At 45.2% G+C, this 13,407-nt stretch overlaps 1 protein-coding gene across 1 annotated transcript in view; it reads left to right on the top strand.

Annotated features, from left to right (window-relative positions):
* Nucleotides 1–11,594: 11,594 nt before the first annotated feature.
* Nucleotides 11,595–13,407, top strand: part of LOC119268501 (plastidic ATP/ADP-transporter-like) — a 5,434-nt gene continuing 3,621 nt past the window's right edge. Inside the window, exon 1 of the mRNA XM_037550155.1 lies at nucleotides 11,595–12,468. Coding sequence (XP_037406052.1) covers nucleotides 11,701–12,468 — 768 coding nt within the window. The 5' untranslated portion in view covers nucleotides 11,595–11,700. The remainder of the gene's footprint in view (nucleotides 12,469–13,407) is intronic.

Below are 13,407 nucleotides of genomic sequence, written 5' to 3'. Positions count from 1 at the left end.
AGATTTTCCACATCATGTGTAATTCTATCAATGTTCCTAGACATATCATCAAGTTTACTCAATTTTTCTTCTATCATAGTATTGAAAACTTTTTGAGCATTGATGAATTCTTTAATATTACTTTCAATATTAGAGGGCATACTATTATTATTATAATAAGAATTACCATAGGAATTGGGATAATTATTAGAGGAATTTCCAGGAAAAGGCCTAGGATTAAAATTACCTCTAAAGCATTGTTATTAAAATTATTTCACGAGACAAAATTCACATCTATGGGATCATTATTTTGCTCAATCAAAGTAGACAAAGGCACATCATTCAGATCAATAGGAGCATTTTTACTAGCAACCAATTTCATAAGAGCATCAACCTTTTCACTCAAAGTACTAATTTCTTCAATAGAACTAACTTTTTTACTAGTAGGAGCTCTTTCAGTATGCCATTGTGAATAATTTGCCATGATATTATCTAGCAATTTAGTAGCTTCACCCAAAGTAATTTCCATAAAAGTACCACCCGCGGCGGAATCTAAAAGATTTCTATAAACAAAGTTCAATGCCGCATAATTTTTTTTGTATATAATCATCCATAAATTTAAACCATGAGTAGGGCAATTTCTTATCATCAACTTCATCATTTCCCAAGATTAGGCAACATGTTCATGCTCAAGTTTCTTAAATTCATGATTTAACTTCTAAGAGAAATAATTTTCACGGGAGGAAAATACTTAGTGATGAAAGCATCTTTGCACTTGTCTCAAGAATCAATACTATTTCGTGGCAGAGATGAAAACCAAATTTTTGCACGATCTCACAAAGAAAAACGAAATAATTTCAATTTCACAATATCATTGTCCACATTTTTTTCTTTTGCACATCACACAATTCTACGAAAGTGTTTAGATGGGACGCGGCATCCTCATTAGGATTACCAGAAAATTGCTCTATCATAACAAGATTCAATAAAGCGGCATTAATATCATAGGACTCCACACTAGCGACGGGAGGAGCAATCGGAGTACTAATAAAATCATTATTATTAGTATTAGAAAAATCACACAATTCGGTATTATCTTGAGACATCGTGACTACACAAACAAGATCACACGCAAACAAAAGATTAAATAAGAAAAAGGAAAACAAAAAGAAGGCAAATAAAAAAGGCAATTTTTTTGTGTTTTCTGAAAATGTTTTAGAAGTGGGGGAGATGAAAACGAGAGGCAAATGGCAAATAAAGTAATTGCAAGGAGATAAGAGTTTGTGCGTAGAAACCTGATAGATGTTGATGATGTCTCCCCGGCAACGGTGCCAGAAATTCTTCCTGATTGCTTATATCTGCGTTGGTAATTCCCCAAAGAGGAGAGGATGATGCAGCACAGCAACGGTAAGTATTTCCCTCAGTTATGAAACCAAGGTTATCAATCCAGTAGGAGAACCAAGCAACACTATGTGAACAACACCTGCACACAAACCACAAAAACTTGCAATCCAACGCGTAAGAGGGGTTGTCAACCCCTCCTCGGTACTAAGATAGATTAAATTGTATGAGATTGGATAAATATATCTAGCAAAAACACAAAATAAAATAAGTAAAGAAAAAGTGCAGCAAGGTATTTTTGGATTTTTGGATAAACATATCTGAAAATAAAATGATAGGAAATAGACCCGGGGGTCGTAGATTTCACTAGAGGCTTTTCCCAAGAAAATAACATATGGTGGGTAAACAAATTACTATTGGGAAATTGATAAAGGAGAAAATAATTATGACGATATACAAGGCAATGATCATGTATATAGGCATCACGTCCAAGATTAGTAGACTGACTCCTACCTGCATCTACTACTATTACTCTACACATCAACCGCTATCCAGCATGCATCTAGTGTATTAAGTTCATGGAAAAACGGAGTAATGCAATAAGAACGATGACATGATGTAGACAAGTTCTATTCATGTAGGAATAGACCCCATCTTTTTATCCTTAATGGCAACGATACATGTGTGTCAAGTCTCCTTTTGTCACTAAGATTGGGCACCACAAGATCGCACCCATCACAAAGCACCCCTTCCCATGGCAAGAAAAAACAATCTAGTTGGCCAAACAAAACCAAAGTATCGGAGAAGAAATACGAGACTATAACAATCATGCATAAAAGAGTTCAACAAAGACTCAAATAATATTCATGGATAGATCTGATCATAAACTCACAATTCATCGGATCCCAATAAACACACCGCAAAAGGTCATTACATCAAATAGATCTCCAAGAACATTGAGGAGAACATTGTATTGAAGGTCAAAAAGAGAGAAGAAGCCATCTAGCTACTGCCTACGGACCCGTAGGTCTGTGGTAAACTGCTCACGCATCATCGTAGGGCAAGGGTGATGATGAAGAACCCCTCCATGATCGTTGACCCCTCCGACAAAGTGCCGAAAAAGGCCTCTAGATTGGATCTCATGGTTCTGGAACTTGTGGCGATTAGAATTGTGTTTCGTCAACTCCCCTACGGTTTTGGGGTTTTTAGAGTATTTATAGAGCCAAAGGTTGGTGGAGGGAGTGCCTGTGGGCCTCACTACCCACCAGGGCACGCCTGGGGCCCTGGCACACCCTAGTGCCTAGTGGGCCCCACAGGGCCCCTTTGGTGCACTTCTTGGGCCTCCTGGGTGTCTTCTGAGTTGAAAAAATTCTCCAAAAAGTTTCGTGGCATTTGGAATCCATTTGGTACTGATATTTTGCAAAGTAAAAAACAAGCAAAAAACAACAACTAGTACTGGGCACTATGTCAAGAGGTTAGTCCCAAAAAATGATATAAAGTTGCTAGTAAACGAGTAGAAAACATCCAAGAATGGTACTTTAATAGCATGGAACAATAAAGAATTATAGATACGTTGGAGATGTATCACACACCTACAAGTTTTTCTTTATAATCTTAATCCATAGGGCATGAAAACCTCAAAAATTATATTAAACAACCACCTCATTATCTTTATCGTTCTAATCTTAATCTAGAGAGTCACCCCAATGTCACTATGGGCATATTTGAAAATTATACTAGATATGCATCACATAATCTTAATTGAATCCCAAAGGATTCAGGGCCAGATTTTTCCGGCACATTGGGGTAACTTCTACACGCTTTCATGTTCCCCGTGATGGAGGACCTCACTGAAGTCGCCAGTACATAACTATGGGGGAGACGACGAAAAACATATGACATTTAGTGTATCATATGTTTTATATCGTATGATGTCCTCACCTCTCCGTGGACATCAATGTGGTAGCGACACTTGTATTATTGTTCCAAAAAGGCCTAAACCTCCAACAAATCCTGAAAACCTAATGTATTGGATAACTTCTCAACTCAACTTTATGAATCCGAGTTTACAAAGCCACGGCGGTTGAAGCTCATGATACTCATTGCTCTTAGCGGTGCTCCTCCCCGAAGCCCATTTTGTAGGTATTCGATTTCTTCAGCAGATGGATCAACTTGCACCTTCTTTCCCTTATCCCCTATCGAGGATGAGCTCACCATCACCATGGTCATCTAAACCCTAGGAGACATCTATTTGATCTCACCCTACGTCTCTCCAGCGAAGGACCTTGCTAGCTTAAGCAGGGGAGATAAACAGCGGGAGTAGTGGTGATGGGCCCTATCGCTGGAGTCAAAAAACTAGTTCTCGCCTAGGTCATTTTTTTGAAAAACAGCTTGAACTTTATTAATTAGAAATAATAGTTACATCGTATATCAGAAGAGTTACAAGATTTTCCATGGGCTTCTCTATCCAATCCCTAGTCATGGAACATTTTGCTAATCTAGCAAGCTTATGAGCTACTTTGTTCGCTTCTCTATTACAATGTTCAAAACTGGTTTGTGGAAAATCACAGGCCATAGAAAAACAATCCTTAAAAATTTCCACCGCTGCTCCCGCAGACTCTCCACCGTTCTTCATTGTGTCAATGACATCCATATTATCAGAATTAGTAATGAGACGATTGCAGCCCGTTTTTTTGTGCCAACAGTAAACCAAACCTGAGTGCTAATGCCTCCGCTGTCAAAGAATCCGCACAGTACTGAATCTTCCAGTTACCACCTACTATGAAATTTCCTTTGTCATCTCTGATAACAACACCCGCTGTGCCCCGTAGCTAATCATGATCAAAAGAAGCATCCACATTCAATTTAACAAACCCCATGGGAGGTCTGCACCATCCTTCATTCTTTCTCTTTGATTTAGGTGAGTGGGCATTTACATAGTTCGTTGTTATAGCCCTAATCCCCACGGAGGTTTGAGACGCCTCTTGAGACTTACCCTCATGGACTAGTTTTCGTCTATTCCACCATAAATACCAAGCAGCTATAGCGATTAGTTCCCCTGCATTCCGGGAGCCCAAGATAGGTAATTCATGATCAGGCATAAGGAGTAAGAATTCAAGGACTGCCTCTCCCGCACGGTCAATGACGCAGGCTTTTTTACCACTTCATACAGCCCCAAATATTCCCACACTTCTTTTTCCTTCTGGCACAGAAATAATACATGTTTCGAGCCCTCTTGCCCATCCAAACATGCTGGGCATATTGGCTGAGTTTTTATATGTCTGTTGGCCAGTGTAACGCGACACGGTAGAGTCCCGTGGAGCGTCCGCCAAATAAAAAAATTAACCTTCGCCGGACAAGCTAATTTCCAGATCTTACACCAAATAGGATTGACCTTACTTCTACCCATGCCATCTGAGTATTCCAATTTGCTCCCATGCTGCTTTTTCCATTCCTCCACATACGCTGATCGTACAGTGTATAAACCATTTTTTGTATAGCTCTATGCAACAAAGTCCGACATATTATGCATAGGGATCGGGATCGCTAGGACTCTACGGGCATCAATTGGCCACGAAGTTTGTCTCACCAAATCTTCATCCCAACAATTCATAATTGGTTCAATGAGATCAAAAACTTCCGTCAGGAGATTCCCCCTTCTCGTGTAATAATTTTCCTATCTGCACAATTTGGAATCCATGCATCTCTCCATATGTCAATCTTTTCTCCTGTTCCGACTCTCCATATATAGCCATTCCTGAGTGAAATAACTCCTGCCATAATACTTTTCTGCGTAAAAGAGGAGCCCTTTTTTAATAGCACGCTCATCAAATCGCCCTCCGGGAAATACTTTGCTCTTAGGATTGTTGCACATAACGATTCAGGATTTTCCAAGAGGCGCCATGCTTGTTTCGCTAACAAAGCCAGGTTAAAACAGTGTATATCACGGAAACCCATTCCACCGTGGTCTTTTGGAACATACATCTTCCACCACGCCATCCAGTGCATCCTTTTCTGATTATCCTCGTCACCCCACCGAAATTGCGACATCGCGTCTATGATTCCTTTGCAAATCTTTTTAGGAATTTTAAAGACGGACATTCCATATGTTGGGATAGCTTGAACAACAGACTTAAGCAAAATTTCCTTTCCACCAGCCGATAACAACTTTTCTTTCCATCCACTAATCTTCATAATAATACGATCTATCAAGAACTAGAAACAATCGCTTTTACCCATGCCCACATTGGCAGGTAGTCCCAAATATTTATCGTTAAGTGCCTCAGTCATAATATTTAAAATTGTACAGATTTGCACTTTGTCCTCCACTTCTGTATTGGGACTAAAAAATACACTAGATTTTTCGACACTCACCATTTGCCCCGAGGCGACACAGTAAGAGTCCAGAACTGCTCTAAGGGCCTCCGCGTTCGCAGCATTTGCTCGCATGAGGATCAAAGAATCATCCGCAAATAATAGATTGGAAACTGAAGGGGCTTCCCTGCTAACCTTTATACCGGAAATATTTCCCCTCTCCTCCGCATTTGCTAAAAGGGCAGTCAGGCCCTCCGTACATAACAGGAATAAGTAGGGGGAGAGGGGGTCCCCCTGCCTTAGCCCTCTAGTGGGTTTGAAGTTATCAGTCTCATCTGCATTAAACCGAACCTTGTACTCCACAGAGGACACACATTGCATAATCAAGTTCACCCAGTTTTCTTTGAAACCCAGCTTCCCCAAAATTGCTTTTAAGAAAGACCATTTCACTCGGCCATAAGCTTTGTGCATGTCCAACTTGATAGCACACAGCCCCTCCCTCCCTGTTCTTTTCTTCTTAATTGTGTGGAAACACTCATATGCTACTAAAATATTATGTGTGATCAGTCTCCCGGGAACAAGAGCATTCTGAGTTAGGCTGATAATATCTGACAGAATTAATTTCAAATGCGATGCAATCATTTTTGAAATAACCTTATACACCACATTTCATAAGCTAATAGGTCTAAATTGAGTAACCTTTTCCGGGGACTTAACCTTTGGGATCATGACAATTGCAGTATCATTCCATCCTGCCGGTATTGAACATGTATTCACCGCCTGGAGGACCTCTTTTGCCAGGTCCTCTCCCAACATAGACCAAAATCTCTTATAGAAAATAGCATGTAGACCATCTGGACCCAGCGCTTTCAAATCACCAATGTCAAATAAGGCTTTCCTAACTTCCTCTGCCGTATATGGGGCCATGAGGGCCCTATTCATTTCATCTGTCACTTTTCTTTTGACAAGAGAGAGAACTTCCGGGTCTGGTTGAGAGACTTCTGATGTGAAGAGAGTTGAAAAATACCTTTTGATATAATCCTTCATTTCCGTACCTTGCACCCAGACTCTGTCATCCCCAAGCAATTTTTTAATCTGATTCCTTTTATTTCTTGTTGTTGCCGCGTTATGAAAAAAAAGAAGTGTTGTGATCCCCATGCAATAACCAATTTGCACGACCACGTTGTACCCAGTAAATCTCCACTTGTTCTAGCAAATTTTCAATGAGGACCAAAATCTCCTTTTGCCGTGCTTGGGAATCCACATTCATAGGACCCCTTCGTATCTTTTCCAACTCTTTTTTGAGCTTTTTTATTCTTTGTTTTGGGCCTCTTAAAAGGGAAAACTTTGTTTCACCACTCTAGTTTTTGCTAACTTTGCTTATGCCACTCTATAATTTGACATTTCACTTTTGCCACTCTTAGCTTTTGACAATATATCACTTTTTCCATTCCGTGGCAAAAGCAAAAAATTTAGAGTGGCAATTATGATACATTGTCAAAAGCTAAGAGGGGCAAAAGTGAAATGAAAAATTATCGTTTTTGTCATGGAATGGCATTTGTGATGTATTGTCAAAAGCCAAGAGTAGCAAAAATGAGATGTCAAATTCTAGAGTGGCATAGGCAAAATTGGCAAAAGCTAGAGTGGCAAAAACAAAGTTTTCCCCTCTTAAAAACCTCACCATCCCAAATATGCAAATCTGACTGAACCGCACGAGTACGATCAACGAGCTTTGGCCCAATACCCATCATTTTTTCCTTTTCCCATGCTATACGAACAATTTCACCAAGCTTCTCTTCCTTGAGCCATCGAGCTTCAAACTATTTTCCGTCCCCTTGGGGCATTAAAAATATTTACGTCAAAATATTATGTATCCAATACGAGTGGATGATGATCAGAATGAACATGTTCCTCATTAATAATCGCGGCCCGAGGGAATTTGTTCGCCCATTCCACATTGCACACGGCACGGTCAAGTCTCTCTCTAGTATTGCATCTCCTCCAAGTGAAAGGGTCACCGATACAGCCCATATCCTCGAGGCCACACTCTCCTATACAATTTCGAAAATCTCTCATCATAGAATTTGGTCTCGCATTTCCACCCTCTTTTTCTGACGATAGTAATATTTCATTAAAATCCCCTAAGATCACCCAGGGGTGATGACCCAGATTATGTAAATTCCGAATATTATCCCATGATAACTTGCATTCAGTCCAAACCGGATGACCATAAAAACCTGTGAATCGCCAATGTACATCTTCATCATTCATAAAAAGAATATCAATAAAATGAGACGACACATAGTTCGAAACAACTTTATTCAACTTATTATAATACAAGACTAGGCCACCGGCCCGACCATCACTCTCCACTACAATCATCGAATCAAAAGATAAAAAACAACGCAGCTCATCGGCTTCACATTTATTCAAGTGCGACTCAGAGAGAAAATCAAATCAGCCTTGGTGCGGTGTTGGAGCTCCAAGAGCTCACGAACTGCCGTGGGGGAGAGCATACCACGACAGTTCCATCCTAGGATCCTCATTTGGCCCGGCGGTCCTCCTCCTCGGAGGCCGCTGATGCGCCATCATCTCTAACTGATTCCCTGCTCTGTTGCACGTAAGCCTCCTCCTCCTCTGTTTCCTTTGCTACATGTGTGGCTATCCCATCACCATCCCTCATAGTTTCAACTCTACCCATACAAACTCTTTTATAAGAAACACTCATCTCACCATACAACACACCTTCATAGCTATCTATTTCCCTCTCAAAAGAAATTTTTTGGTCACTCCCTGTTGGTAGTACCCCAAATGGATTACCCCTCTTTTTTCCTATGGTCTCTTTTCGAGCACTCTCAACTTTCTGATCCCCTCCCTTATTTTTACCTTTCTTCTCCTTTCTCTTTGTGTGGCCCTGCATAGGATTCTTTTTTGCAGCAAAAGTAAACATTGCAGATTCCTTTGCCGTAGCCGGGCTAGCTAGCCTCATGGCCACAGCTGCTGTAAGTGCCTCCAGCACACCAGGAGCGAACACAACCTGATTTTGCATGTTAAGAGAGCCAGCCGCATCAGGTACAGCACTGGCTACACCCCTCGAGTGGATCCCCTGGCCCTCCTGGCCAGCAAGACACTCTACATGGACAGCATTAGTAGCTATCACTTGTGTAGTTTGGGGCATTCCCAAAAGTAGCCACACATGGCCCTCCTAGCCTTGGTGCGAAAGGAGTGTAGTAGCGCCCAGGCATGCAGCCTGGTTCTCCTGACCAGGGGCTCCACTTCCCAGGGATAGCAGCGACGCCACAGAGGCTCGGCCCTCCTGGCCGAGCTGCATCGCTCCCGTGGTGGAAGCCCCCCTTGCCGCTAGGTCCTGGTCCTCCTGGCCAAGACCGGCGCATACGAGCGGCCCTCGAGCCAGGTCCACCTGACCTGTAGCCGAGGACGTCAGCAGAGGGGGCACATGACCCCGACCCTCCTGGTCGAGTGAGTGCCCCCCGTGGCCTGATCCCCCAGTCGGCAAGATCGTCGTCTTCCTAGACGACACAACAGCTTTCTCCTTCATAGTGAGATCACCTACAGCTTTGGTCACTTTGACCACCATTCCTTTGGTGGCCTTGGATGTGTTGTTGTTCCTGTAGCCTGTGTACAAAAGGGCTCTTCTACTAGACGTTTGACCCTTCCAGTAGGCCTCTACACCTAGATTTTTTGCAAAATTTGCTACCCTGCTCTCCTTAGGAATCCTACAGAACCGCTCAGACACATGTCCTACAAGCCCACAACACTCACAATATGACGGCAGTTTTTCATAGCGAACATCATACTGAAGTTCTTCTTTGCTACCTAAGGGAGTAAATTCTACCCTACTCTTGATTGGCTCATGTAGCGGGATTCTCACACGCACACGCAAATACTTCTCTACAATCATATGGTTTTGGTGTGAAACGGCTATCACTTCACCAATTTGGCCCCCTAGGGACTTGCCCATATCTTCAGTTTTGAGCTCGAACGGGAGGTCACGAACCTGGGCCCATATAGCCATGGTTCCAAGATCCACCTCCACCGGGTTACCCTTGCCGTCAAACTCGGCGAAGATGATCCCGTCGCGTTTGTGGTGACATGGTTGGGCCTTCAACAGAAAACGTCTGTCCACGCCGGCGGAGAAGTTGAGGATGAACCTCCCGTCGTCGCTGGCCACCTCCTGAACGGTGACCTCACCTCGCAGCCTCCAAGCCGACGAATCACGAAGGTCATCGACGAGGATCCGTGGGTTTACTTGGAAAGGCGATATGAGCCTCCCTACCACCAAGAAACCACCGATGGCCCTTCTCGCTGCCTCCATGTCGACAATGAGCGGGGAACCATCCCCACAGGGCCGCCTCGACTCCGTCTTCCCTTCACCCTCAGGCAAGGGAGCCAGAACAGGAGATCCCCTCCCCATGATCGCTGGCACACTCCCAGACCCTTGTCCTACGTCCCTCTCCCCCTTCCCCTTCTCCATCTCTCCCCTTCTCACAACAATAGGCCCTCCCGAGAAGAGACAGAGGAAGGGAGGCAATATTTCCTTGTCTGTAAGATGAACTGGGGACCCAAGACACCCCCAACTGTTGTTGAAATAGGTTCTCCCCTCTCTCGAATTTGCCACATACGCAACGGAATTTGTGTACTTAACGAAAAATAAAGGAACATGAATGAGCAGTTTCCAAAGTAAATTCCCCCTAATTTCTCTCTTTCCCCTAAATGTGCAGATAACATTCCTTCCCTGATTCACCTCCGAATTGCTATACATATGAAATAATAAATGATCTTGAAACGGCCGTTCCCAAATTAAAATCACGTTTGTTTTTTCCTTGTCCCTAATTGTACAGAGGCTATCAGTATCCCAATTCTCCTCTCCTTCCTTAAACGCACTCCAAAGATTACTCTGCATGCGCCCCGAACCATGGGGATTTCTTCCCAATCCGGCTGAAAACGAATTTGATACCCCACCCACAAAAGAGAGCAATTTCCGCCTATTAATTTCCCTAAAATCTATCAACAAAGGCAAATCCTTACGCAAATTGGCTTGGGCCGACCCCTCTCCCACCAGATCGATCGGATACGATCTCACCTGGATGCCCGCTAATCAACCTTTCTGCACGCCTCTTCATCCTCTCCCAGCACCTCTTCCGATTTGCGAATCGACGGAGGATTTCTCGTGATCTGACCTTGAAATTGTCCCACTCCTGAGCGCTGAAGGGCCCCTCATGGGTACCCACCCCCGTACGGGCATCTTCCCCCGCCGGAGAAACCGCCGGAATCGGCGCTGCCATCTCCCCCCTTTTCCCTCTCGGTTGCCATGCCTTGGCCTTGAGCCCGCTCCTTGCTTGGGCGCACATGGCGGCACCCACTCCCGTGCGAGCGCCTTCCCCCGTCACAGAATCCGCGGAAACCGCCGGGATCGCCGCCGCCATCTCGCCCGCTCTTCCTCTCCGTCGCCGCTTAAACGCGGGAGCCTTTTTTTCCTACCCCTGCGAGATTACCGTAATTGTAGCGGCCAAAAATTGCAGTTCTAGCCTAGGTCATGGTCTCAATGTAGGTATTCAAAATCAGGTGCTCTTCTAAAACCCTCACCGCCACCAACCACGGAGAAAAGCCCTCGAGGTTGAACTTGAACTGACTTCCACGTTTCACACCAAGGTAACGTGAAAAGTAGTGGGAGAAACTCCTTTCCTTTGCCGTTCGTTCGAGAAAGAAAAACTCGTGCTTTGCCCTGAAACAAAACCCACGTGCGGCCGCATCCCGGAGCTGACTGCGTGGGGCGGCCGCTTGACGCCGTCTCGTTGCTCCCACCAACCCCAAGCCCCCAACCCCTGAACCGGAACCAACGGCCAGGATCGTCTCGGGCCCGAAAACCCACGGCCGATCCCGTCCTCATATGGATGCGCCATCTTTTAATACACGCCCAAGCTCGACACCCACTTCCCTCCCCCGGTCCCTCCCCACCTTCCCCCTCCCTCCCCCTAATCCGGGCGGTGCGGGCGAGGTAGCGGCGGCGACAAGACGAGCAAGGCAGCGCGCCGCCACCCACCCATGGAGTCGCTCGCCCTCCTCAGCGCCAAGCCCGGCCTCTCTCTCCGGGCGGGGCCCCGCCTCCCGCTCCCGCGCCTCCGGGCCGCCCGCGCGTCCCTCTCCACCGCGTCCAGCTCCAGGCCCGCCGCCCTCCAGTCCCCACTCCTCTCGTCGAGGCCCCCCTCCTCGCAGGACGCCGTCCTGGGGTATGGGCTCTTGAAGCGCAGGACCAGTGCTGGTGCTGGCGTCTCTTGCAGCGCGGCGGCCGCGGCGGCGGTGCCGCAGCCCCCGGCGCAGCCGGAGGTCAAGAAGTTCCTCGGCGTGGGCCTCCCGACGCTCAAGAAGATCGTGCCCCTGGGCCTGATGTTCTTCTGCATCCTCTTCAACTACACCATCCTTCGGGACACCAAGGACGTGCTGGTGGTGACCGCCAAGGGGAGCAGCGCGGAAATCATCCCCTTCCTCAAGACCTGGGTCAACCTGCCCATGGCCATCGGCTTCATGCTCGCATACTCCAAGCTCTCCGACGTGCTCTCCCGGGAGGCGCTCTTCTACACCGTCATATTCCCCTTCATCGCCTTCTTCGGCCTCTTCGGCTTCGTGCTCTACCCGCTCAGGGATGCCATCCATCCCACCGCCCTCGCCGACAAGCTTCTGGCGGCGCTCGGCCCGAGCTTCCTTGGACCGGTAGCTATCCTCAGGATTTGGAGCTTCTGCTTATTCTATGTCATGGCCGAGCTGTGGGGCAGCGTCGTCGTCTCTGTCCTCTTCTGGGGTTTTGCCAACCAGGTGAGTTGCGGCTTTGGTTTTTTCGTTCAACCTTGGAATGTGCAAATGTCAGTCCCGTCGTTGCTTTCCAGGCTAATTTTATACAGTAGTTTCGACCGTTCACAGTCAAATATTCGAGAACAAAACTTCTCTCTGTCAGAATGGTTAGACAGTTAGTGATGACATAAATGGGCCGTGCTCTTTGTAGTGGTATTTTGTAGGTCCTGCATTGTAGTAGCATTTCGCATTGCATTGTATGGCTGAAACTGTTGGTTGAGGTCTATGTGCTTGTTGCTTTCTGCTACGAATATCGTCTGCTCCATGATTGCTAGCTTCTCAACCTGAATTAGGTTTGAGCTGTTTTCAGCCATCAACTGGTTATGTATATTTGTTTTATGTAACACATGGCTGGATATGGTTTGCGCCTTCTAACCCCTTCTGAGATAGTTATGACTACCTTGAATGGAAGGGTACCTTGTTCATACTTGATATGCGCTTGTGGACATTTTACTAGCTGCAATTTCTTTTGAGAGAGACAATCAGGACATCATTCTTAAAATTGCTAAAAATAAGTGAACACAAAGGAACAGAAAGATAATGTATGAAAATATTCAGCATTGTCACGTTTAGCACTTGTTTTTCAGTGGTTCAGTTATCATAATTTGATGGCTATTCTTGTTAAGTTATTATCGTTTCAGATGTGAAACATTCTGTTCTGCAGTCAGTTTTATTGAAAGTACCTCTAAGTGGGAGTATTTAGAGCACATTAAGAAGACAGAGCTTACGAGCCTGCACTGTGACTTAGGAGTGAGGGAGTTATGTATCTGAAGACAACACCATAGCGGTGCAGCCAGACACTCCACATCAGGAATTGTCGGTGTTTTATTGCAGAAGGATCTGGTAGTTGGTTTCCACGTCCAACAGTTGCTTTGCGATTAACTCTTGTTAGTCAATCGTAAT

The sequence above is a fragment of the Triticum dicoccoides genome, chromosome 3A, assembly GCF_002162155.2.
Source record: "Triticum dicoccoides isolate Atlit2015 ecotype Zavitan chromosome 3A, WEW_v2.0, whole genome shotgun sequence".
Classification (NCBI taxonomy): Eukaryota; Viridiplantae; Streptophyta; class Magnoliopsida; order Poales; family Poaceae; genus Triticum; species Triticum dicoccoides.
Note: the sequence above shows the minus strand (reverse complement) of the source record. Positions and strands in the feature narration are given on the sequence as shown.